Source organism: Hippichthys cyanospilos, chromosome 21 (assembly GCF_059441005.1).
Source record: "Hippichthys cyanospilos isolate Australia breed blue-spotted pipefish chromosome 21, RoL_Hcya_1.0, whole genome shotgun sequence".
NCBI lineage: Eukaryota > Metazoa > Chordata > Actinopteri > Syngnathiformes > Syngnathidae > Hippichthys > Hippichthys cyanospilos.
In genome coordinates, this window is record NC_142389.1 from 1,952,076 (window position 1) to 1,977,402 (window position 25,327).

At 43.8% G+C, this 25,327-nt stretch overlaps 2 protein-coding genes across 2 annotated transcripts in view; both read right to left on the reverse strand.

Moving 5' to 3' along the window:
• Positions 1-18,594, reverse strand: part of pleca (plectin a) — a 63,624-nt gene extending 45,030 nt beyond the window's left edge. Inside the window, exons 1-9 of the mRNA XM_088405533.1 lie at positions 18,438-18,594; positions 17,726-17,763; positions 16,854-17,330; positions 16,481-16,511; positions 16,137-16,438; positions 15,741-15,809; positions 15,420-15,488; positions 15,192-15,329; positions 12,526-12,745 (exon numbers count right to left, since the gene is read on the reverse strand). Coding sequence (XP_088261659.1) covers positions 12,526-12,745; positions 15,192-15,329; positions 15,420-15,488; positions 15,741-15,809; positions 16,137-16,438; positions 16,481-16,511; positions 16,854-17,330; positions 17,726-17,763; positions 18,438-18,594 — 1,501 coding nt within the window. The remainder of the gene's footprint in view (positions 1-12,525; positions 12,746-15,191; positions 15,330-15,419; positions 15,489-15,740; positions 15,810-16,136; positions 16,439-16,480; positions 16,512-16,853; positions 17,331-17,725; positions 17,764-18,437) is intronic.
• Positions 18,595-19,549: 955 nt separating this feature from the next.
• On the reverse strand, positions 19,550-24,225 carry eif3eb (eukaryotic translation initiation factor 3, subunit E, b). Its single transcript, XM_088405529.1, has 13 exons — positions 24,069-24,225; positions 23,376-23,493; positions 23,176-23,293; positions 23,051-23,093; positions 22,861-22,965; positions 22,225-22,350; positions 22,022-22,146; positions 21,376-21,502; positions 21,180-21,281; positions 20,603-20,712; positions 20,239-20,341; positions 20,033-20,167; positions 19,550-19,767 (listed from the first exon to the last, which is right to left on the reverse strand). Exons 1-13 carry the CDS (start codon positions 24,156-24,158, stop codon positions 19,729-19,731), a joined length of 1,341 nt encoding a protein of 446 aa, XP_088261655.1. The 5' UTR covers positions 24,159-24,225; the 3' UTR covers positions 19,550-19,728.
• Between the last annotated feature and the right edge of the window lie 1,102 nt (positions 24,226-25,327).

A 25,327-nucleotide genomic window follows, 5' to 3' on the forward strand; every position in this document is an offset into this window, starting at 1 on the left:
TGCCAAGAGTTTCCTGTTTCATGCAAGCAGTCAAAAAATGGCCGCTTAAAACCAAAGTGACGCGCTTCCTGTGTGTTTTCTGACATGGCTTCTTGAGACTTTTTTGGAGGTCTACTCACGATAGATAAACCTACCCAATTTCATGCCGCCAAGTTGACATTTTTCCGGGGGCTGAATTTTCAAAAAAAGTCCATGGAAATGATCAGCAACGCCCCTGCAACTTTGGCCATTTTTTTTCTTTTCATAGCCATTTTGGCAAGTTTCTGAGCATGGACAATCTTAAATCATCCACCCGGTGGACAGATCTAAGCAATTTTGATCGTAAATACAAGGAGATGAGAGGGATGCTTTATGAGGTGAAGGTCTGGCTTGAATTGTGCTTTTTGGATGGCGAGTGCAGACCTCCGTGTGCTCTTCATCGCCTGAATCAGACATCAAAGATTCAGGCTATGCGAGCCCCATCAAAAACTTCAAATAACCCAGCGGTCCTCAATAGGTGGAGTCGGGAACTGAATCCAGACCGGGACTTGACTATATCGACTAGATCCCTCTTGGGAGAGCTTGTTATTTAAAACTTTTAGGGAATTTACGCTTGCGTTTACGAAACAACGGTCACATTCAGACCAAGTGGCATTCCTGGTGAAGTTTCACGGTGAGTGATTTAAGACGCGCCGTTGTTTTCCAAGTCGTTAAAACGTGAACCCCGCGGTTCAGCATGAGGGAACGGTCCACGTGGGAACTCTCGGGTCCACGCTCCATCTGGGAGGGAATTTTTTTGGCGGCGATCCAGCAAGGATCATCTTTCTCTCACAAAAGAAGGGGAACACCCGGAATATGGTGTCTGGTGATTGGTTGTTGCCAGGGTATGAGTGAACCGTGTGTATGTAGCTTGGTGTCCTCAGATTAAGGTGGTGCTTCTCAAATGGGGTTATGAGAACCCCTGGAGGTACATGAAGGCATTCCAAGTGGTACGTGAGATTTTAACAAGGTCATCTTATCTACTTTAATGTCTTTTTAATAGTGTGATAGGAGCATCACTGTTTTCAAATTAAGGGCAAAAGAATTGGAATATGAAGCAAATTCTTGATGAACTGCATTGTAGTGACTCCGTTTAATGCCTTTATTTTGTCAAATTTTATACAGTTGCACATTGTCATAAGTGACAAATTTTTGGGGGCCAAAGTACTTTGCTTAAGGCTTACTTCGCTGAAAAAAGGGTTGCATTATGGGGAGAAAAAAAAAACAACAACATTAACCAACAACTGAAAAATTCCAGGGGTCGAGAAGTGAGCCCTGTGGCACTCCACATGCTTTTGTTAACTGGTTATATGTATATTATCGATTGATTGACTAGCCAATATGCTAATACCGTATTTTCGGCACTATAAAGCGCATCTAAAAGCCCTAAATTTTTCTCAAGTGCGCCATTGAAGTTCAAATCCAAAACAGGGTTGCGAGGCGCTAACGCTTGCTAGCAAGAATTTGCCCTCTGACTGCTTAAAGAATTTGTCCGAAAGGTGACTGCGCCTCCAGTTTGTGTGCTGTGATCAAGGCGCTTGTTGGCAAGAATCATCTCAAATGTTGGTAACCATGGCGACGTGACCCTCCACCAAAATATGAGTCAATAGTGTTGACACAGAGGAGCTAACATTGTTCCTAATAGCAACAAAACTATTATATAAAATATATATATAATATTTTCATTCAAATTCCATCAATAAAATGAATGAGAATTTATTTTTGGACTAATGAAGCTGCATAGAACATACTTTAGGAAAGGAAATTTTGGGGTTGACTTCTCCTTTGATTGCTAGCTACAACCACAAAACTGAGAACTATGAACTATGTAACGGTATATTTTGTTTTATTTAGTCCTCTTTGGACTACAAAAAAAAAATGTAGTCACAAATGGGAGTCAAGACTCGGGGTCACCTTGTCAACGTGTCCATACATAACTATGGGCTCGTTTCAGACTGTCCTTTTAGCACTCCCTAGAGGCAAAAATGTGTCATCAGAAAAGTGCGCTTAAAAATCACAGGAGAAAAATATTACGAGGAACACCTTGCAACGTGGCTTCACCATAGGCTCCAAGCAAGAGCGCCACCCAATGGACAAGCGAGGGAAAGCACTCGAGCTTGTTCTCATTTACATTTAAAATTTGAGTTCATCTGGAATTGCTCGGCATCATTTATTACTTTGAAATAATAAAAATAATAAAAAGATATGTTTTTTTTTTTTTACAAATTTAAAAAGTTCTTGAAAAAAAAAACATGACAAAATACATTCCAACAAACTTAAGATGTGTTTTTCTTGTTTAATTTTGACCGATAATTTCCTGAATAAAAATATCGGCTGCGAAAATTGGTTTTCGCCCTCTTTGGCGACTAATAATCGGCATCGGCCACTCAACCCCAAAAAAAAAAAAACAAAACAAACAAAAAGTGTCTAATGACTCGACATATTTGAGATTTTTCAACTATTTCCCACGGCTAACAGAAGCAGGTTAGGAATGTCAGCCATTAGCGCCCGCAACTCAAATTAGCGCGGTAAGCGAGCGAGGGTTGCAGGGTGACGCGCGAGAGGTGTCGATGTGGACATAAGCAAAATTGCCACCGCGGGCCAGGTATTTACGACACCATGTTTTCATGTAGCATTTAAACAATTACACACACACTACATGGTAACTGCGCCTTCCGCTTGCCGCTAGCTAATTCCAGCTCTTGCTAATGTGATCAATCAAAGCTAAAGATTCACGAACAAGAAATACATCATGATAATATGTATATAATATCTAAAAATGTTTTATGACTCGTCAAATGTCATTTCGTGAGAGATGATTTTAACCCCTGGGTGTTTTTTTTTTTTTTTTTTGGGGGGGGGGGGGGCTACATTCCCTTTATGTATAAAATTTACAAAAATGCAATAACAGCAAAGGTAACTGGGCTGTATATTTATATATTTATGATATTGAAATAAGAATATTTATTATGTCCTAATTAGAGTATTGTGGTAAAGATTTTTGAATTATGGGAGTCCAGGCTAAGCCAATCATCGAAGTCATAACCGCAATTGCCATAAGTTGGCCGCTAGCGCCACCTGGTGGTTTTGGGGTCTCAAAACAAAAATTTCTATTGCGCCCCGCTCACGAATTGCCGTTGAAATGATTCATGCTAAAACATTGGGTTTTCAGTATTTCCAAAATTGACAATATTTCCAATTTTGAATGGCAGTAAATGAGCCCGACATGGGCTAAATTTGACACCAAAAGGGCGTACCTCCCATTCGCAAGCATTTAGAAGGAATGGCGGCGTGGCATATCAAAAGTCATCATGTTTTGACAATCTATGCAACATTTTAGCCTCCTACTATTTTTTGTGTCTGCTTTTCCTTTGATTTCACACATCAAAAACATCAAAAAGCCCCAGTTGTGTCAAAATCGCCCCAATGGGTTTAAGTAAACACGCTAACGTGGCTAAGAAGCGCACAAAGATGGCGTCGGTTAGCTTCATGTGCATTTCAAACATTGGAGGGGGGTGGGCCATGTTATATGACATCACTTCCTGTCAGCTGTTACTTAGAAATGTCCAGCCTCTCTCCCGTGAGCTTTATTAGCACTTTCACCAAGAATTTGTGTACACTACAAACATGCGCAACCTGCTTGCGTTGCGTGTCAAGCGTTAACCTTGTGGCGCCTTGTTAAAAACGAAAAAACTCGATTTACATTTATGTAAACACTAATTACTGATTTTGGGGATTATGAATTAAGCAGCAAAATCCACTTGATTTTTTATCAACTTGCCGTCAGCTGAAAATGACATCATAAATGACCAATCACGGCTCAGCGGTTGATTGAGTGCGGTCGTGTGACGTTCGCTAGCCTAGCCCTGATTGGCCGTTGTTGGAGGCCCGGGCAAAGCGTGATGTCATTGTTAGTCGAGGAGAAGTGGCAAAATGGCCGCCCCTCGAGATGGATGGCGGATGCGTCTTTTTCAAACATGGCTTCCATAAGACATTTTGCCAAAATTTCATGTTGCTAAATTTGATTGGAATTTGGGTCGAAATGATTATTATGAAAAAGTATACCAAAAAAAAAAAACCTAGCGAAAATAACCAGCTCTGTAAATTTTAAAGTTTGGCAAAGCCATTGGGAAAAAGAAATACAGATTTTATGAGGGTATTAAAAGTCCTTCCCAGATCAAGACGGGATAAATCCCAAATATTTGGGTCAGGAACCGAGCCAAATCTGCTTGGACCTTTTAGCGTGTTTGAGTTAGCAAGCGAGTTGCATTCAAAAGAAGCTGTGAAGGTTCTTCTGGTGCTTACTAATGAACTTGGGAGATTCTTTTAGAAGGAGCCCAATGAAGCGAGGAAGTTTTTTTTTTTTTTTTTCTTCTGTGAATTCCGTACGGGACACCCCCCCGCCTTGACCTTGCCGAGTGGGTCGAACACTTTCGCATCTCTCCTCAAAGACCATTCCAAAAAAAAAAAAAAAAAAAAAGGATTTTGTCCAATACGTCAAAAACAAGCATTGAAAAAAAAGATACCAGGGAGCTGAAATTTCACCCGAATGGTGACACTATGTCACAGTTAAACCTCTTAGTTATGACAGTTACAGAAGTGCGCCATCCATTCGCTAAAATATTGCCAGAATGATGAGGAAGAAAATGACCAAAATTGGTCCAAAAAAAATATATATTTATTAACATTTTTGTCTCTCCACTATGCCGAGACACAACAATTGAAAGACAAGGCAAGGTGAGCGGCGGCTCCTGATTGGACCCCCTTTGGCCATGATGTCACGCATCCCGGGGACGCTCACGCCCTCTTTGTTTAACTTCAACAACACGCGCTCCAAAACAACTAGCGAGCGCCCCGTTGCCACGGCGACGCTGCATTGCCGCTCCAATTTGCCGCATACGTGCGGCGCCGCCCCCCCCCGAATCACCCCGCGGCCCCCCGAGCCGGACACAAAAGAGCAGAAAAGCTACGGAAGGGTCCCCGTCCCTCGAGTTGGGGGCAAAGGAGCCAACGGTACCTTTGAGAGAGCTGATCTCGTGCTGGATGGACCTGAGCGGATCCATGCTGGCCGAGCCGAGGGTGGAAGAGCGTGAAAAGTGCCGATGGCCGGCCGGTCGGTGGCCCGCCTCCCCTCCCCTCTCGCTCGCCCTCTCGCTCGCTCTGTGTTTTTTGTCCCCTCCTGCCTCGCGCACGATCCCTTTCATTGGCGGAAAAAAAAAAATCCGAGCACACCTCCTCTGGCCACACCCTGATGCTGCATCCTCCTCTTCCTCCGCCTTCACAGGGAGGTGACATGACAATAGTGGACCCCCCCCCACACCAGACAGTGACTCAGCATTGTTTGCAATGGACGCCGTATGCAGCATTCCTCGCATGAAAAAAAAAAAACGACTATTAACCCTCCTGTTATGTTTGCTTGCGAGGAAGAGCGATAATATCCCTGGGTCACTTTGACCCGGGGTTATTTAGGCACCCAAATATGTCCGAAATGTATCTAAAACAAGTCCAGGATTTCATTTTAGCCAATGTTTTATGTTTGTTTTGTAAAAACAGCAAAATTGGCTCTGGGTCAAAATGACCCGGAGTTGTACTCAATTACACTAAAACGTGTGGAAACCCCCCCATGATTTTTGCTGTTTGCAAAATATCAAGTAGTGATACCACTAATACTTTTGATATAGAAAATGTACTTTGAAAAATGATATGATTTTAAATCAATATAACACAGTATTTGTCCTTAAAAAAAAAAAAATCGAAATGCAATAAAATGGCTGATCATGAGTGTGTGACCTTTCAACTGAGCGACGAGTCAGCATTTTTCCAAAGAAAGTGGAAGAACATTTGATGGGATTAATCAAACAGCTTTGAGAGTCACATGATTGGCCTCCACTTTGTCGCAACAATTCTTTTAATTTCATCAAATGTTCAGCGCGGCGTTGCGATGGAAAGCCTCGCATCGGTTTTCCCTTTTACGCCGTAGATGCCCAACATTTTTCACAAGTTAGCCAATTGGAGAGAAATATGACTGAGCGATAAATCAGAACCTGAATTGAGTCACCTGGAGGATTTTTTTTTTCTTCTTTTCTAACACGGAGCTGCAGAATTCAACGGCAACACTGAGAGCTTGTTCCCTCTAAAGCAAGCATGGCCCATTTTTGGACACCAAAGTTCGTGAAGAAGCCGCCTGAACTCGAATGATCTTTAGTTGGCGTCGTCAATTTTAACTGCGCTTTAATTGCGTGTGCGCGCTTTACAACTTCCTGTTTGGCAACTTTTGGCATGAAATAGTGTTCTCTGATAAAACTCTAATCGTAAAAATACTAAAAATTACACAGGTTACATATTTGAAGGTATCGAGTTCTAATCTGGGCTGTCGATACCAGTCGCCGATACTAGGGGCAAAGAAGGGGGGAAAAGGAAGGTAGACGAGTTGACGAGCATTCTTTTCCATCCAACAGACACAAACATGCCAGACCGGAAGGTATCGAGTAAGCATCGAAGCCCCTGATGCCAGTCACTGATACTCAAAGCAAAGTAAGCAGTAAAGTGTGGCAGCAATTGAGCAATATAAATTCCCGAAGCCCACAAAGAAGCCACTTGAACTCGAATGACCTCAAGCTGACGTCGGGAAACATTAACGACACTTTATTTGTGTGTGAGTTTTGATGTTTTTATGAGATTTGGGAAGCTTGATTTTGGATGAAATAAATGATTCATTGCTGACAAAGCTGCTTTTTTTTTTTTTTTTTTATGTGAGGCGGCCAGCGGCTGAGGCCCAACACGGGCGGGCGCTCCGACGGCATTCCGCACGTGCGTCGGGCTCGCTGTGGCGTGCTTGAGCCCGCCCGGCGTTTGGGCCATTGTCGGAGGGATGAGCAGAACTCGTGCCGGTGACATCATCGGGTCGCCGTGAAGCAGCATGCGGCTCGCTGCCAGCTTAATTACGTTAAGTACTTGACTTAACATGAAAATTTGTTTTTTTAAATGCAGAAAATAATTCACTTTAATTCGTAATTGCTGCTGTTAAAAACAATGACAGTTATTGAATCGAATTGAGAAAAAAATAAAATAAATAATACATAATAATTGAAAACACAAGTTAATATGATAATGAATATATACCAATTTAATTTAAAAATGCATTAAAATATATTATAATAATTAAATATACTAATAATTATTTTAGAATATTTCAAATACCACTTTAAAATAAATGATAAATAATAATTAAAAATACTACTGATAATTATATAATAAATAAATAAATAGCATTAAAAACATTTACATTTAAATAAAATAATAAATTCCAAAAAATAAACAGAACTATTTTAAGTTACTAAGCTTTTACATACAGACAAAAAAAACGTAAAATAAAATAATAAATTAATGCATTTATACATTTATAATATTTACCATTAAAAACCTAAATAAAAGAAAACAAACGAGCATTTTAACTAAGCACTACTTTGACTTATTGAAAAAAAGTTTAAACATGAATTAAGTAATACGCGATTCAAGACTATTTATTTAAATGAATACATAAATAGTTGCTAAACAATGCAACGAATATGACCGGATTCTTACCGGCGAATATTTGGCGGGCCGGCTCAAAGAATGAAGTGGACCACAAGTAGCCCACGGACCACAGATTGCCCACCCCCCCAAAACTCGTCAGATTTGGTTTTCCTTTGTCATGATAAGAAGCGGACTTTGTTCAAAAGACACCATTTGACCTTTTGGCAGCTTCCACTCAGAATTCTGTTTTTAGGCTAGGGTGCGGTTGGGGAGGGGGGGGGGGGGGGGTGTTGCATAATTAACGTCAGCTGTTGCTCTGGGATTGGACGAGAAAGAAACCAAAGCCCATCGCCCGGCCTCAGATCCATTTCACTTCCTACTCTGGTTCGGGTCCAAGTCCATCCATGGTGGACAAAAGTCTTGCGACTCTAACCTTGTCCCTATACTTTTGTCCATGGATTGTTTTGTTTTTTTTTGGGGGGGGGGGTTCCTCTGTAGATGATTTCTTGCATGTTTCACACGGAGACTAAGTCATGTTTGATCTGCGGCCGGACAGCCCCAATTTTTTTTTTTTTTTTTTTTTTACGCGCTGGCGTCAAGGCTCGCATGAGGTCGAGAAGGTTATGCTCGGATCTAAAATGGAGCATTGGTGTAAACATCTGTGGGTACGATTTACGAGCAGGACCTCTGTCAATTGGAGTCATTTCACCGCCTCAAAAAAAAAAATTCGCACAAATAATCTGCAGCATTTTTCGCAGAGGATAAAGAACCTATGTCTCTCATCTATGTGTTTTTGCATTGTGCGTTAGCACTAAGCTAGCAGACAAATGTAAATGATTTTTTTCCAATTCCATGCAAAATTTAAAAAAAAAAACAAAAAAAACCTTTTGTCTTGATTTTATCAACACGGATGCTAATTTTGTTAGCATGCCTATGTCTTTTTTTTTTTTAATTCCGATACAATATCGATACTAAAAGGTTTAATTTTTTTTTTAATCAATTTTATCAGAGATTTTGAATGTAGACCAATGACTTTATTTGATGTTTTTTTTGACGGTACTCCACAACCATGAGAACTGTGAATGTGTGTGTGTGTGTTAGTGTGTGTTTATGTGACTATTTTTGAGTAGCATGAAAGTGATCTGAGGGAAGCACGACATTAATGGTGTGTGTGTGTGTGTGTGTGTGTGTGTGTGTGGGGGGGGACTCAACGCACACTCCCAAAACAAAGTCATCACATTGCCGTTTAGACGTTAGCTTTCCTGACATTTGCACACAAACACACGCGCGCGCGCGCGCACACACGGCTGTGTATTTCCATGCGTGTATTTTGGGAGTCCAAAAAGGGGGCGTGGCACATTGCACGCTGGGATGTATTTAGCATGGCGTGTCTAAATGGAGCGCAAACACGGAGGCGCTTTTAGCTTTGCGTTTTATAGATAAAAGGAAAAAAAAGTAGCAGCCTCGAAAGAAACAAACCTAAAAGTAGCAACTAGTAGCGACGGGGGAGGGGGGTGGAGGGGGGGGGGGCATGGGAAAGAACACAGCAGCTGGCAAACCCTCCCCAGACGGGAGCTGGCTGTTGAGGAGTCTTTGTTTTTGTTTGTTTTAGCGACCAAGTGATCAACACGAACATTGAGTCATAATCTGCGCATCCAACAACAATGCAGCTCTGGTGATTTGGAAACTGCAGACATCAGGCTGGTGATGTGTACATCATATCACCAATCCTTTGAAAAAATAAGAAAAAAACAAACACCGGAAAGTATTCCACTTCCTGTTAACTGGATATGGATTTGCGCTAAGACGACCAGTCAAAGTCTTCTACTTCCTGTTTTCCCCGCAAGGCAACATGAAGCCGATTGACTTGACACACGGGCTCACATTTTCTGACAGTCAGCTGGTCAAGTCCAAATAAAAAGACGCAAGTTGCTCTTCCACCCCTTGAGCAATTTCCCAAGCCAATCAATGCGAGAGCCATTAGCGGTCCGCTTGCCTGTAGCGTGGGCTTGACACATGGGCTTGCAGCTTCTCCCATTGGTTGTTTCCCGAGGGAATCGGGAGCGGATCGATTGCGCATGTAAAAGACGACCGTCAATCAAATGTCCCCCTCACTTGCCGCGCGGGCCCCCGTGTTCTGACCCTGATTTTGCACGGCGCCGAATTGCATTCTATTGTCAAAGCGTCGCATTTCCTTTTTCCCAAGCAAATTGCGGCGGTACCGATTCCCGTGGCTCCCAATTGGAACGAACCAAATGTTGCGCCCCCACGGGCTTGACACATGGGCTCACCTGACCTATTGACATTTGATGATATGCATTTTACTCTGAAAGTATTCCCCTTTCCCAAGCAAAGCGAGGGGGTAACTGCTGGAGTTCCTCTCCTTTGACACATGGGCTCACATGTCCCGACGTGCACAGTATACGTTACAGTGAAACAGTTCCACTTCCTGTTTCTCCGGTCAAAATATGCTCCACTCGTTTGACACATGGGCTTGACGCGGGCAACTCATCTGCTCCGAATAAAAGCGGCTACCTTGCGCTTCCTGTTTGCCTCCCTCGGGCGTTACCTTTATACTTCTCCCTGACGTTCTCGTAGGCCAGCATGTAGTCCTGCTCCTCGGGCAGGCGCTGGCCCGGGGTGAGCACGGCGGTCCGGACCTGGCCCGCTTCCAGGGGACGCATGCCGTCCCTGACGCTGGCCACCGCCTCGCTCGCAATGGCGCTCATCTTGTGTCCAAAGCGAGTGGAAGAAGTGGGACGACGCCTCCCCCGCCCCTGCGTGGACCCGACTCGGCCTGGACTGAGTCCCCCCCCCCAGAAACACACCTCGACACACACACACACACACACACACATATCATGTCATGACATGCTCGGCCCTCCTCTTAAAGGGGCAGACGGCCTGCTTTCGGGGGTCGGCTCCCGTGACACGTGTCACGATATCAGAGGTCACCTGAGGTTTTTGTGCTGGACTCCAAGATAGACACACTCAATAGGACGCAAAACAAACACACTGGCTTTGAGGGGGCCAATCGAGACGCTTGTGTCGTAAGATTTTTTTTCTGTTGGCTGTTTGGCTACCTGGTTTTAGAGACCGACCCTAACCTAGGCCTGAAATCCAACTAAACCTCTAAAACCTTGACTTGAAATCCTAACCTTTAAATCCATGCGTTTACTTGATACCATACCACAGGCTTGAATCCCTAACCTCATTTGAAATCCACAGGCTATAAATCCTATTTTGAACTCTAATCATAGTTCGAAGTCCGAAATTGAAACCCTAAACCTTTTCTTCCGATCTTGACCGGAAAACCTTACCCAGGCTTGAAATCCTAACTTGAAACCCCGACCCTATCCCGACGACAACCTCGTTTGAAAAACTATGCCAGGATAAAATCTTTACCTTGGTTTGAATCCTTATTTCAAAACTCTGAAGGCCTAATTTGAAACCCTATTTTTGCCTTGACCTGAAATCTTAAGCTTGAAACCCTAACTTGCAACCCAAACCCCATCCTAAAACCCAATAGTTTGAAAAGCCAATTTAAAAAGCCTTAACCTGATTTTAAACACAACTCTAACCATAATTTGAAGCCCTAATTTGGAACCTTAACCTTTTTCTTTCAATCTTGACCAGAAATCCTAACTCGAAACCCCAAGCCCATCCTTAAACACTATTTTGTTATCCTAGTTTGGCTTAGTTTTCTAACTTCAAACCCTAATTTGTAACACAAATTATAGTTTGATACCTTAATTTGACAAAACCAATGTTTAAAACCGTAACGCAATCCCGTGGGCCAACTTCCATATCCTAGCTTGAAAAACTAAGGCACAAGTACCCCCTAATGATAACACACACACACACACACAGGTGAGGTAGTGTGTTATTATTACTAAATGTGTGCGTGTGTACTTTCTTGGTTCCTCTTAAAACCCTGATAAGAAACGTTCCTGTTGGCCTGAGTGCTGACATCAAGTCTTAGCTCCATCCTCGTGTGTGCGTGGACGCCATTATGTCACATGTTCAGGCCGCACACATTACCAACCGCATCTTGCACTAGATCAACCACTTATTTCCTCAGCCCGATACCGGTAGGATACGGATGCTGATACCAAGCACAGCAGTATTGGTATGGAAAAAAATGACATGCGCTTTCATACCCAGAGACATTTGATAGCAATTTTTTCTCCTCAGATCGATACCGGTGTGATACCAATGGCACATATAGCTTTAATACCCCCCGCAAAATGCAAATGTCCATAGCCCGATACCAGTAGGATACAGATGCTGATACAGAGCACAGCAGTATTGTTATGGATAAAAAATGACATGCGCTTTCATACCTAGAGACATTTGATAGCGATTTTTTCACCTCAGATCGATACCGGTGTGATACCAATGGCACATATAGCTTTAATACCCCCGCAAAATGCAAATGTCCATAGCCCGATACCAGAAGGATACAGATGCTGATACCAAGTACAGTATTGTTATGAAAAAAAAATGACATGTGCTTTCATACCCAGAGACGTTTGATAGCATTTTTTTTCCCTCAGGTCGATACCGGTGCGATACCAATAGCACATATAGCTTAAATACCCCTCAAAATCCAAATGTCCATAGAAAGACTTATATATACAGAGTATATCTACTCTCCTCATTTATCAATTCTAGTTGGTGATCCTAAAACTGATCAATTACCAATTCAAGTACCAATTACTTGAAATAAGTCCAGTTATGAAAATGCATTTTTAAGGAGAAATAAAAACAAATAATTACAGGATAATGCCCTTGACCAGCTTGTGTGTGACATCATACTGCTGCAGTGCCCCACCCTGATTAATCGATATTGGGGGGGAGGGGGGGGGCATTTCATTCATATAAAACATCCATCCGCGCATGCACCCGCCGGCCACTTGATTAGGTACGCGGAAGAACTCAAGAATACAAGAGCAGGCGGGTGTCCCTAATATTTTGAAGCGGCGGGGTTACCTGCGATGCGGATGACGGCGCGCTCGGCCGGGTCCAGCACGTCGCCCGAGGCCGACTTGGAGCGCTTGATGCGCTGGTGCTTGGGCAGGTTCCAGGGGAGGGTGTCGCCGGGGGACGGGGACCCCCCCGCGGGGTGGGTGTCGGCGCCGCCCGCGCTCTCCTCCGACACCGCCCGCACCAGCGGCCTCCTTTTGGGCTGCTCCTGCACCTCTTCCAAGGCCTGGCCACATGAACGCCAAATTACTACGTTTAGTCCGCACAGCCCTGCTCCAAAGCCCACCACAACATCCTGAACTTTATTATTTACGTTTATTTACGTTTACGTTACCCCGAAAAAGACATCGGAGGAGCCGAGAGTTTTTCTAGAGCGCGTGAAGGACTCGACCGCGCGTGCTGAGTCACCATCAGACGCAGAGGCCAGCCCGCCGCATCTCCGCTGGGCGCTGGCTGCACCGTCGCACGCGCGCTCTGATTGGACGGCTGCCAGTTACGAGTTTAAAAAAAAAAAAAAAAGTCCCCGGACGGCAGCCGTCTGCTCCTGAACGCAACATTTTTCCAGAGTCTCATATTTCACTTCCCTCCGCGCCGCGTCGCTAACAATTTTAGCACCTCCAGAAAATACGTGATTTTAATCACGACACAAAAGAATTGGAATAGATGTGATCCAGAATAAATCACGGATCTAGAACATTAGCCCTAGTAAAGTAGATTTAATTTCTAGAGTGTCAAATTTCACTTCCCTTTCGACTGTGTTGCTAACACTTTGAGCACCTCTAGAAAATAAGTAAAAATTTGAATCATAGCCGTGGTAAAATAGACAGATTTTGTCTCTAGTGTCACATTTCACTTTCCCTCTAGAAGGCGTAGCTCTAGAATCCAATTAGCTGCAAGCTAACAAGCTAGACCTAGCTTTACTAGATCTAGAGAACAATAACAAAAAAAATGAACATTGCAAGCTCAATGGCAGCGAGGAAGACATTGCTTTGTTTTTTTGCATTAGGATAGCTCTAGATTACGTAACTAGATTAAAAGGACTGCATTTCGATTGGCTAAGTAGGACAGATCTAGCATAATTTCTGATCAAGGATAAATGTAAATTGTCTTAAGTTATATGAATAATAAATCAAGAAACAATTAGGTTCGAATTGAATGTACGATAGAATATCGATCTAGCTATATACATCAAGCATAGATCTAGAATAGATAGAGCTGGAATTGTTAAGAATTTCTAAGGCCTTCAATATCGATGTAGAAGCCATAATTCTAGATTTATAATGATTAGCTCGAGAATAGAAAGTCACCTTGCAGAAATAGCTAGCTATCGCTCGGGACAACTTGGCAAGTTGAAATGAAGAACATTTTTAGCCTCTAGGGGACAAAACTAGCTAAATTTGATTGCATCTAGAAGAGTAAGGAGCCTAGAACCAGCATAATAAGATAAAAACAAAATAATTCCTTTTATAGGAGCATGTGTACCTAATGAAATGGCCGGCGAGCGTCCAGCACACGTCATCACGCGCATAACTTGAACGCAAACTCATTCAACATTTACGGTCGTCACGTGACCACTTTCCCCATCATTACTTTTCATTATCTACGCGTGCGTCACGTGGGACTAGAGCGTTTCTTAATTGGCCTCCGGCCGGCCGGGCCGCACCTGCAAAAACAATCGGAGCGACTCGCAAGCGTGGTGACGTCATCGCGGTCATACTCACGCTTGACATGTCCGCGACGGGGGGGGTGCCGGTCGTGAAGCCGGTGGGGGGGCCCCGCAAACAGTGCGTTAACAAGCGTCGCATGCGGCCGACACTTCAACGCGCCTTCATCGCCCTCTCTGCGGCAGCGGCGGGAGGAGAGGCGCGCATGCGCCTTGCGTCAAGTAAGGGGGGGGGGGGGGGGGGGGGGGCGTCCGGGACACCCCAACGAAAAACTTCAGGCGATTATCTATAAATATACCATCATTTTTTATTTTAAAATTTTCTTCAAAAAGAAAAATCATCAACGAGCCTCTTTTAAGTAAAAAAAAAAAAAATCTTTTTTGGAGCTTTAATCAATGCTAAAATTCCAAATCTCTCACTATAAACACCTGCATAAAGACGTCAGTGATTTATTACAATGACGTCATAAATGCGCCGCAGACACACTGTTGGGGCGGGGTTTTAGTGAGCTTCCTTCCGGGTTGAATTTTTTATTTTTTTTAATTACACAAACAAAACTATATAACACAGTGCAAAAAAGCGCAACGTCGGGATAATAATATATTACATAATATTACACAAATATACTAAAAAGAGTACACAAATTGCAGGTGGCTTTTAAATTATTATAACCTTTCATAGTTTTGACGTGTTTATTCGGGTTGAAATTTCCTCGACATCGACGTCGTTTGGTTTTGTTCCAGTTAGATTTTCTTTGTCGTTGTTTCATGGGAACACATGCTAACGCTAGGCGCAGCGAGTCGAAAGAAAAGCTGCCCCGCTGCGCGAGGTTTGCTAATGAGCGAGCTATCCGTGCTATGGGCTTGAATGGAGCCCAGTGTTGGGGTCGTCTTTTGTTTGGCGTTGGCAGCTTTTTGCCAAACTCACCGAGAAACGAAACAAAATGTCCACCCGCGGGATGACGCGGGTGCACCTAACGATGCGGCCAGCGAGCGTAAACAAACCTACCTTCTGCGCTCGCCTTCGCCGCCGCCTCTTGTTCCCAGATGGGGATGAAGGCTCCAGGGAAGGTGCTTCAGGTTCCTTCTGTGGAAGCTTCATCACTTCCTGGATCACTGCCAACTCAACTTTGGTGATTGGCTTGGCCTTCGTCGCCATCGCCTCCATTGTTTCCTTCAACTCCTTGGGCACCTTGGCCTTCTTGACTGCTTTTGCCTTCTGTGACTCCTCCTGGACATCAGTCAGTATCTTCTTTGCCTGCGGGACCACTTTCATTTCTTCCTTCATTTCCTGGGTCATTTTCAGCTTCTTGACTGCTTTTGCCTTCTTGACCTCCTCCTGGAGGACATTTGGTTTCTCCTTCGCCTGCAAGACCACCTCCACCTCTTGGCCCACCTTGGCCTTCACCGGTTTTGCCTTTTTCACCTTCTCCGGTGTCTCAATTGCCTGCTGGACCACCTCCACCTCTTGGGACAACTTTGCCTTCACTGGTTTTGCCTTCTCCTGGCTCTCGGTCAGTGACCCCTTTCCCTCCTGAGTCATCTTGGCCTTCTTGACTGGTTTTGCCTTCTTTACCTCCTTCTGGAGGGCAGTCAGTGTCTGTGTTGCCTGCTGGACCACCTCCGCCTCCTGGGTCACCTTTGCCTTTCCTGGTTTTGCCTTCTTTAGTTCCTCCTGGCTCACAGTGAGCATCTCCTTTGCCTCCTGGATCATTTTTGCCTTCTTGTCTGGTTTTGCCTTCTTTATCTCCTCCTGGGCCACAGCCAGCATCTCTTTTTCTTGTTTGACCATCTTCTTGACTGCTTTTCCCTTCTTCACGTCCTCCTGACTCACAGTCACAGTCACAGTCAGTGCCTCCTTTGAATCTTGAGCGATCTTTGACTTCTTGACTGGTTCTGCCTTCTTCACCTCTGCCTGGGCCACAGCCAGCATCTCCTTTCCCTGTTGGACCACCTCCATCTTCTTGACTGGCTTCGCTTTCTTCACCTGCTCTTGGACCACACTCAGACTCTTCTTTGCTTCCTGGACCACCTCCACCTCTTGGGTCATCTTTGCCTTCTTGACTGGTTTTGCCTTCTTCACCTCCTCCTGGACCACAGCCAGACTCTTTTTTGCCTCCTGGACCACCTCCACCCCTTGGGTCATTTTTGCCTTCTTTACTGGTTTTTCCTTCTTTGCCCCCTCCTGGACCACAGTCATACTCTTCTTTGCCTCCTGGACCACCTCCACCTCTTGCGTCATCTTTGCCTTCTTGACTGGTTTTGCCTTCTTCGCCTCCTCCTGGACCACAGTCAGACTCTTCTTTGCCTCCTGGACCACCTCCAACTGCTGGGTCATCTTTGCCTTCTTATTTGGTTTAGCCTTCTTTTGCTCCTCCTGGACCTCTGTGAGCTTCTCCTTTGCCTGCTGGACCCCCTTCAGATTTTCCTTCTTGATTGACTCAATGTTCTTCAACTCCTTTTTTGATTCCTGGAGCACCTTCCCTTTTTTTCCTTCCTTTTCCTCCGGGACCTCATTGGACTTCTTGATGGGCTTCAAATTCTCTTTCAACTCCTTTTTTGATTCCTGGAGCACCTTCCCTTTTTTTCCTTGCTTTTCTTCCGGGACCTCATTGGACTTCTTGATAGGCTTCAAATTCTCTTTCAACTCCTTTTTTGATTCCTGGAGCACCTTCCCTTTTTTTCCTTGCTTTTCTTCCGGGATCTCATTGGACTTCTTGATGGGCTTCAAATTCTCTTTCAACTCCTGGACTAGGTTTTTCCCTTTCTTGCCGTCCTTTTCCAGGATCTCCTTCACGTCCTGGATAGACTTGTGGGTTGGTTTTGTTTTCTTCATCTCCTCCTGCAGTGGTTTCACTTTGGCCTCCTGGAGCACTGCCTTCTCTTGGACCACTTTTGCCTTCTTAACTATCTTCTCTGTTATGACTTTGGTCTCCTGGACCATGTTCAGCATCTTCTCCTTGGCCTTGTTCACCTTTTGGAGCTCCCCATGATCCAGCTTCTCCTTGGACTTTTTGACCTCCTCCTCTTGAAACTTGTTGATCGCTTTTGGGAGCGCCTTGTTCTCTTTTGATTTCTCCTCCTTGACCGCTTTAATTGCCTTCACCTGGAGGTTCTCAGCTTGCTTCTCTTTGGGCTTTTTTCTCCTCTGAAACAGGACAAAAAGTCACCACTTCTTAGCCAGCAGTTTTCCTCACATCATTTTGTAAAATATGAGCATTGGTAAAAAAACAACACAAAGTAAATTATTATATTTAAAATGTATCCCTTTCCCCTTTGTAATGTGCACAATTTCTAGAAAGTTGGCAGCAATATCCAATCTAATTAAACTAACTCTACAACTTCAATAATCTTTTGAATTGTTTGTAGGAATATGAAAGTCCTTTTGTGTTGTACACATAACGTTGTTACATACGAAGGAAATGTAAATATTTAACCGCTTGTTATGTCACCAATCCACGAGAAAGAAGAGTACGAGAGAGCAGAGCCCTCTAAAGTCCAATGCGAGAATTACATCAGCATTCTCTGTCACACTGTTCTCACCTGATTTGGACCTTTGGATCCGGGCGGTTTCACCATCACTGTGTGGAAGGGGAGATAAGACAAAACGTATTTAGTGCTTTTACTAAGCAAGGGCCGATATTTCAATTATTAAGGTATAAATGAGGTTAGCGTTTTTCTGCGCTCATTAAAAAAATCCTATTTTTTAATGGTTCAATAATTTGTATATAACTCCACCCCTTATCTTGATTTTCAAAGTAAAAACTTTTGCTTTTATTTTGAGGGCTAAAACGACAAACGCTTTTGCTCATCTTCAATCACCGAAGTTTAGGGAAATTATGTTAATCCCTTTTTGCTGCCAATTTGAACAACAAAAATAATCTTTGGTAATGACGTTAGTCTTTTTTTGCTTTCAATTTGGAAAAAACAACGACGTATTCTTTTTTTTTTATTGGAACTAGGACGTTAAAAATTCAAATTCCTCGATGAATCGCGTAAAATCGTTGTGTGCCTACAATAGCTACAAAAGTATGCTTCAAACGTGTCCCAGAACCACCCGGCTGCATATTTTTTCACGTAATTACGATTATGAAAGATCCATTGTACGCATCCAAGCCGACCAATCAGCACATTTCCAACCGCAAAGTGGAAGCTGGCCACGCCGCGGGAGTAGCGGTGAGTCAGAGTGGAAACCGGAAGCGCCGATCACGTGGTGCCGGAAAGGAGAGGGAGGGATGGGTGAGGGTCCACCTACCTTGCAGGTAGCGCTCCATGGAAGCCGAGGAGGAGTTCCACGTGTAGCAGCAGAAGGAGAGGAACCAGACCAGCAGCGTGGCCAGCACCAGCGCCAGGATCCACAGGACCCGGACCACGGCCGGGTCGCTCGCCACCCAGGCCGTCAGCGCGTCCATGCTTGTGCGAGAGCCCACGAGTCAGGAAGTAGCAGCGGCGAGCGCTGATGGATTCCAGCTGCCGGGCCCACGTCAGCTGCGGGCGGACGGGACGAGAAATGAGGAGGAGGCGGCGGCGGGCTGGACCGAACCGTCGGCTCCTCCTCCGAGAAGCTTCGGAGGAAATCCTCGCTCCGCAAGACGAGTTAAAAAAAAAAATGCACCTGAGGCACTTTTCCCCGCACACGATGCGTTAATTGACCGCAGGAATTTAGTCAACCGGTTTGGGAGGATAAAACAAAAACAAAAGTCCCGTGGAGTGCTGACGTCAGCACTTGATAACTGGTTTCACTGGACATTATCAAAGGCAAATGTTTGCGTGCGCAGGTGTAACACTGGGCGCTGATTACCATTAGGGTGTGGCCGCAAAGTAGAAATAAACACGGGAAATTTTACAACTGCTGCTCTGATCGGGAAAAAAAAAGAACATCTCTCGGCGTATTATATTCGACATCGCCAGAAAAAAACGTTTCTTTCCCCAGACCTCTTCCTAAAAATTGCATAACATGTAGAAAACTTAAAATACGTACAAGGAAAAGGAGTCACTATAACGCAATTTAGCAATTAATTTAATGTCAAAACTAGCGGAAATATTCCCTTTATTTACTACTACCGATTTAAGGGAAACTTCCCGACTATTGAAAGGCCGCAAAGTGAAATAAAAGAAAACACCAACACCTAGTGGACCAAAAAATGCAATGGGAAACTGATGTGTGCTCAGTGGAAAGAAAACTGAAACAACAGTGACATCAAGTGGACAGATTGGGAACAGGGGAAAAATCATTTCCTGGTTCGCTTTCCAGCGTGAATGTCCTGTTAACGGTTTACAGAATATTTGACCCGAGAACAAAAAAACCCGACACCAAGTGGGCAGACTGAGAATAGACAGAAATAAAAGAAAACTAGAGGAACAGGATAGAATACTTCCACGTTTTAATGATGTATTGACTGCTTTCAGACCCCCCCCCCAAAAAAAAAACAATAATAATAGGTGACATCTGAAAAGGCGGGAACCCGATTGTTTGACGCCGATTCAAGCAGCCAGATGGAATGATGTGAGCGGCGTCCCTTTTTTTTTTTTTTTTTTTTTTTTTTTTAGTAGAATCCGGAGTCCTGAGCGGCCCAGTTTGGCGTCTGTGGACACAAGACGAGACAAAATGGAGTCACGCGAACAGAGGCGCAAAACGGACAATTGTCAACTCGTGAGTTTGGACAAACGAAGCTCCGTGAAGCGCTTGACTTTTTAAAATACTCCTCTAGATGGCACTGTTGCTTGAGGGAAGCAGGGGAAATTGAAGACATTTCCACTGCTATTGTTTATTTTTAAAGCAAGAGCATCATCTAGAGGAGACGCAAAACCGGACGGGCGCTTGACGAAGCTTGCGTTCGCCGGCGTTACCTCATTGCGGTTGCTGTGCGCCACCTTCTTCTCGATGTTCATGGCCAGCATCTGGCTACGGAAGGACAAGCTCTTGGTCTTCTCGATGACCTGCTGGTAGGGCGACACGGCGTTGTTGCCCATCACCACGTGACCCTGCGGCACAAACGTCAATGGTCAACTCAACCATTTGTTTTTTTTGTTGTTTGGGGGGGGGGGTGTCTGACCAGCTTGGAGTCGATTTTGGCATCCAGGCGGGCGTTGCGGATCAGGTTGACGATCCACCTCTCCGCCTCCTCGGGCGTCATGTTCAGCTTGTCTGCCAACATGCTGTCCAAAAATTAAATACAATGAATTCATCTCTTTTATTGACAAAAAAATAAACTTTATTCATTTTATTTTTTTAATAAGTACATTTTTAATCTCTACTTTGAAGATTTCGTTATTCGGTATTTTTGGAAACACAACACCCACAATAAATGAGGGCTTTGCTGCCATCTTGTGGCAACTATGCGCAATTAGGTCAATTCTCAGTTTCAGTTACACTACATTGAAAAAAAAAGAAAAAAATTCATAGTTTGAGTGACGCACTTGATGCTGATGCACTGATGGATGCGGCAGAAGGTCTCAAAGATGAAGAGGCGAGCGTTCTCGATAAAGTCCTCCAAACACGCCACCAGGAAGAAGTCGTTGACCAGGACCTGGAGGACGACAAAAAAAAAAAAAAAACATCTTCCATTATGCCATGCATTTGATGATTTTTGCAGAATTTCCTTATTCATAAATGCATTCATTTTCAATGAGTATAAAGATGAACTAAAATGAACTCAAAGTACAAAGGAACGAGATTCAAACGTTGGGAAAAACAAACAATGAACTCATTCAATACCAAAGACGTACTTTAAGGGTTTTTTTCCCCCTCACTCAAAAGTCAAGGCATTAAAATCCATGTACTTGTTTTTTGTCTAGATAGAAATAGGTTAAAAAAGGTTAAAAAAAAAAAATAAAACTGCAGAAAGGCACACGGGTGGTCATGGGCGCCGTGACAATTGAAGCCACCGGGGAAATTCCGCAAAGCGCTCCCAAACTAGAGCATGAAAAGGCGCCGGCCGTTCCGCCGCCAAAGGGATTTGGCATTTCTTTCTTTCTTATTTTTCATGCGACTCACCGACTCGCACTCCCTCAGCTTCTTCTGGGCGCTGTCGAAGTCGAAGTTGACGTAGAGGCACTCCACAAACTCCGTGATGGGGTCCTTGTACGTGTACGACTCCTGCCCGCGCGCCGCCGCCGATGAGTCGCCGACGCAAACGGCGGTGCGCTAACGGCGGTGCGCTAACGGCGGTGCGCTAACGGCGGCTTTTTACCTGCTGGATGACCTTGACCAAGTCCTTGAGAACTTGCCTCCGCTTGCGCACGTCCTTGTTGGTGATGACGGCCGTGGTCAGGTAGCGCAGGATGTGCGGGCACATGGTCTGGATGGCGTTCAAGTACCTGGGGGGCAACGTTTGCTCGTTTACGCACCCCGGTTGGAGGCGGTTCCAAGCTTTTTTTCGTTTCAAAAAAATAACTTGGGCAAATCAACCGGGGAGGAAAATAAATAAATAAATAAATAAAACTTGCTCTATTTATTTTACCATTTACATTTTTTGTCTCTAATTAGATAACTATATTCATTTTCATGTCCAATTTACAAAAAAAAGTTTTCTACTTGCCGTCGACTGAAAGTGACAAGGCTTGGGGAACAACCAATCATGGCTCCCCTGTTGGTCATGTGACCTTCGTAAGCTAAGATTGGTTGCACATTACCCGAGTTTTCAGCACGTGTGCTGTTATTTTCACCCCAGGGCAAGAATTTTTGGTTCATTAATCATGGAAAATGATTTAATTTTCAAATGAACTCATTCAATGCCAAAGAGGAGATTTTACGTTTTTAAGAGTCCAGGTATTTCAATCCCAGGTTACGACTACTTATATTTTTTCCATTCATATTTATAATGAGCGGGGACTGACTGAGGCTGGTATAGGAAGAGCTCGATGATGTTGTCGCGGCCTTTGGGGTGGTTGAAGAACACGAAAAGGGACCAGTGGATGAGCCAGGTCCTCTGCTGGAGCGACTGGAGAGGAGAACTCACCGACTGCGCGCAGGGGGGGAGGGACAAAACGGAGTTCGGAACCCAGGACATTTTTCAAAAAAAAGCTTGCGTCTTCCTCACGTTGTTGTCGATGGTCTCCCGCAGTCGCGTCAGGTCCTCCATGGCGGCGTCCCAGTTCTGCATCAGGATCTCAGAGGCCAGTTTGCCCCACAGGGAACTCAGAGCGTTCCTGTCTGTGGACGGAACCTGAAAGCAATCGAAAACACGTGAACCTAAAATAAAGCTCGGTTGTTCTAGCAGGCTTTTCCGACTTTGTGTTTCTGCGTAAACGTTATTAGAATGATCGGAACTGCTTCCATCGTATTTTAGCCATTAGCTCAGCTAGCTTCCACAATGCTTCGCTACTATATTTATCTTTTGAATTTTTCCATATCAAATTCATGTTTCTATTTTCCGTTTACTGAAAATGACATCACCTCTGCTAACAACCAATCACGGCTCACCTGTTGTTCACAAGCTGAGTTGTGATGGTCATTAGGAGACTTGACCACATGTTATTTTGTCAACAGTAAGCAGCAAAGTACATCAAAAAAAAGGAGTCATGAAAATAACTTGCATTGCTAAAAAAGTGAGATTCGTCTTTAAGGACGTTAATACATTATTTCCTATTTTCTGAATGGAACACCAGGATTCAAGTATTGAAATTCTCTGAAATTATTCCTACTCTTTTTAAATATTTTTTTTTTCAGTTCTTACCAGGACACGGAAGAAGTAGAGGTACTCTGCTGCACCGGAGTAGTTTCCGCACTCGTACTGGAACTTGGCGTATCTGTACAGCGTGTCCAGGTACTCTTGGCGGAACTACGGGAATAACAAAATTTAAAAAATTCACATGCTGATTCAGCGACACCCTCGAAAAATATTGGCAATCAATTCCAAAACTCACATTGTGTTTCTCCGATAGGTAATCAAAGAGCATCCTCCCGTCCCTGTCGAATAAAAAAATAAGTCAAATTCCACTTATGAATCCTTATAATATCTGAAGGTGTACAACGAGGTTTTCAAAAGGACCTTGTGGACTGCATCTGCCTGGTGGTTTCGGGATCCTCAAACATCTTGACGATGGGTTCCGTCTCAGACTGGAGCTGCTTGAGCTGAGCCACCACGGTGCCTCTCTTCTCTCTCAAGGCTACAACGGAGACGGTTTTCATCAGCGGCACGCAAGGAAGGCAAATCTAGAATTTGGGGAAATAGTGATTGGGTCTACTTACAATGTGGGATCTCCTTGTCGGGATAAAGGTTCTTGTACACGTCCATGGCGAAGTCCACCATGTTGGTGTCGCTGAGAAGGTCCAACTTGCCTTGGAGAAGCTCCTTTTCATTGTAGATCTGTTGCGCAACAAAGAAAGTGCTGTTTATTGAAAAACAATATGTATGATTTGGGAGAGTAAGCCTGGTCACATCATTTATTTCTTGCATTTTTTTCTCGTCTGTGTAAAGATGGGGAAGAGGTTTGTGTGAGTCATGTCATAATTCTACCACTCATTTTACCATGTGCATTCATGTTAATCAGTTTCCTACTGCTCGATTTTTAAATATATTTTTTATTTTCTGGTCTTCATTTGGATGAAAACACTGATGTTAGGTGCTCCCGTACATGGCTTCCAGGCTTAGCTAACGGGGCTAATAGTAGCACACCAACTCGCTAGGAATCAAAAATCGGACAAGCCAAAATATGATATTACGCCTGAATATCTAGTCATAAGTGTCAATTTAACGAATGATTGCCTAAAATTAATATACGTACTTATTAGCATCAGCTGGCTAAGCAACGTGACTGCTAGCCAAGCTAACGCTAGCCCAGCTACGATACGAGTCAGATTTAAATACATTTGCAGGTCCTAAACACCAATTAAAACTACTGCAATGACTCAAAACATTAGCCGACACAAATATCGACGTACCTCTTTCACGGAAAGGAATTCTAGAAGGGGGAAAACCAAATGCCGGTCGAGAAAATGTGCTATCTTGGTTGTCAGATCGTAGTCCGCCATCTTGGCTGCTTTGAAAAGGGGAACTTTATTGACAACGCGAGCGGAGAAAACATTAACGCGTGACGTCACGCACGCTTCCGTCCACAATAATAAAACAAATCGTAATAAGACTAAAACAACATAAAATACATGTAGTTATTGTCATTGTCAAGATATTTTTTAACTACTGCTACGACTACTTCGACGACTGAAGCCTGTGTGCGGAGTTAAAAATAAGAATATCGCTTTTAATTTATTAACTATAATCTTTGATCTTCATCTAGAACACAATTTATAACCATTTAAAATGCATGTTTAATGCGAAGGATGACATGGCAAATATTTACCCCCATTGTTTTCTAATTGTTTAAACTAAACTTAAAACCTCTCAGTCTAGGTCAATTTTTAGCATGACCAAAAATATATATCTATAGTTTTTGATGAAAAAACATGTTGGTTGTCCCCTTAACGGAAAGTGGCCATCACATTTTTTTAAACAATCAAACTGCACCATAAAATAACCTTGATTGAGTAGTTGAAGTGTAACCAAAACCTGATGCCAGGCCCTCCATGCAGCAGAGGGAAGGTTACAAGATATCCTGCACCCTCTTTTGCATAATTTTCATCTTGCGAGCTTGCAGGTGGCGGGCCGTGTCAAAACCGGTGAATTTCCATGTGGTGACAGCGCTTCTGGAGAGCAAACAGCATGAGGGATCGTCGGCGTGTGTCGACGACTTCCCGGTCTGCGCTCGCCGGATGATTTTGACTTGAGCTGAAAACACGCTGCAGAATTCGGATTATTTCCACTCTCCATTTGTCCCCATTCTGATATTCTTCCTAAATTTCTCATTTTATTCACAGATTCTCACTTGGAAAAAAAACGAGAACCTGTCAACCGTTTTACTTCTTCTCTGGCCCTATTTAACTTTGTGTAGTTTACGTATAAAAACATACTTCTATTCACTATTTAGCGTGATCCTGGTGAATTTTGACATTAGGGAATTTACTGAACCCCCACGAAAAAATAACAGGCGCCGCCTTGCTCCAAGGCACAAAACAAATCTGCATGTTGAATTGAGAAGCTAACTACAGAGCGGAAAGCGTTTTAGGTGAATGAAATAAAGAGCATTCGAAAGAGCGCGATGGTCCCTCGGCTCGATAAAAGCCAGACGGAAACCATTTAGCGCGCG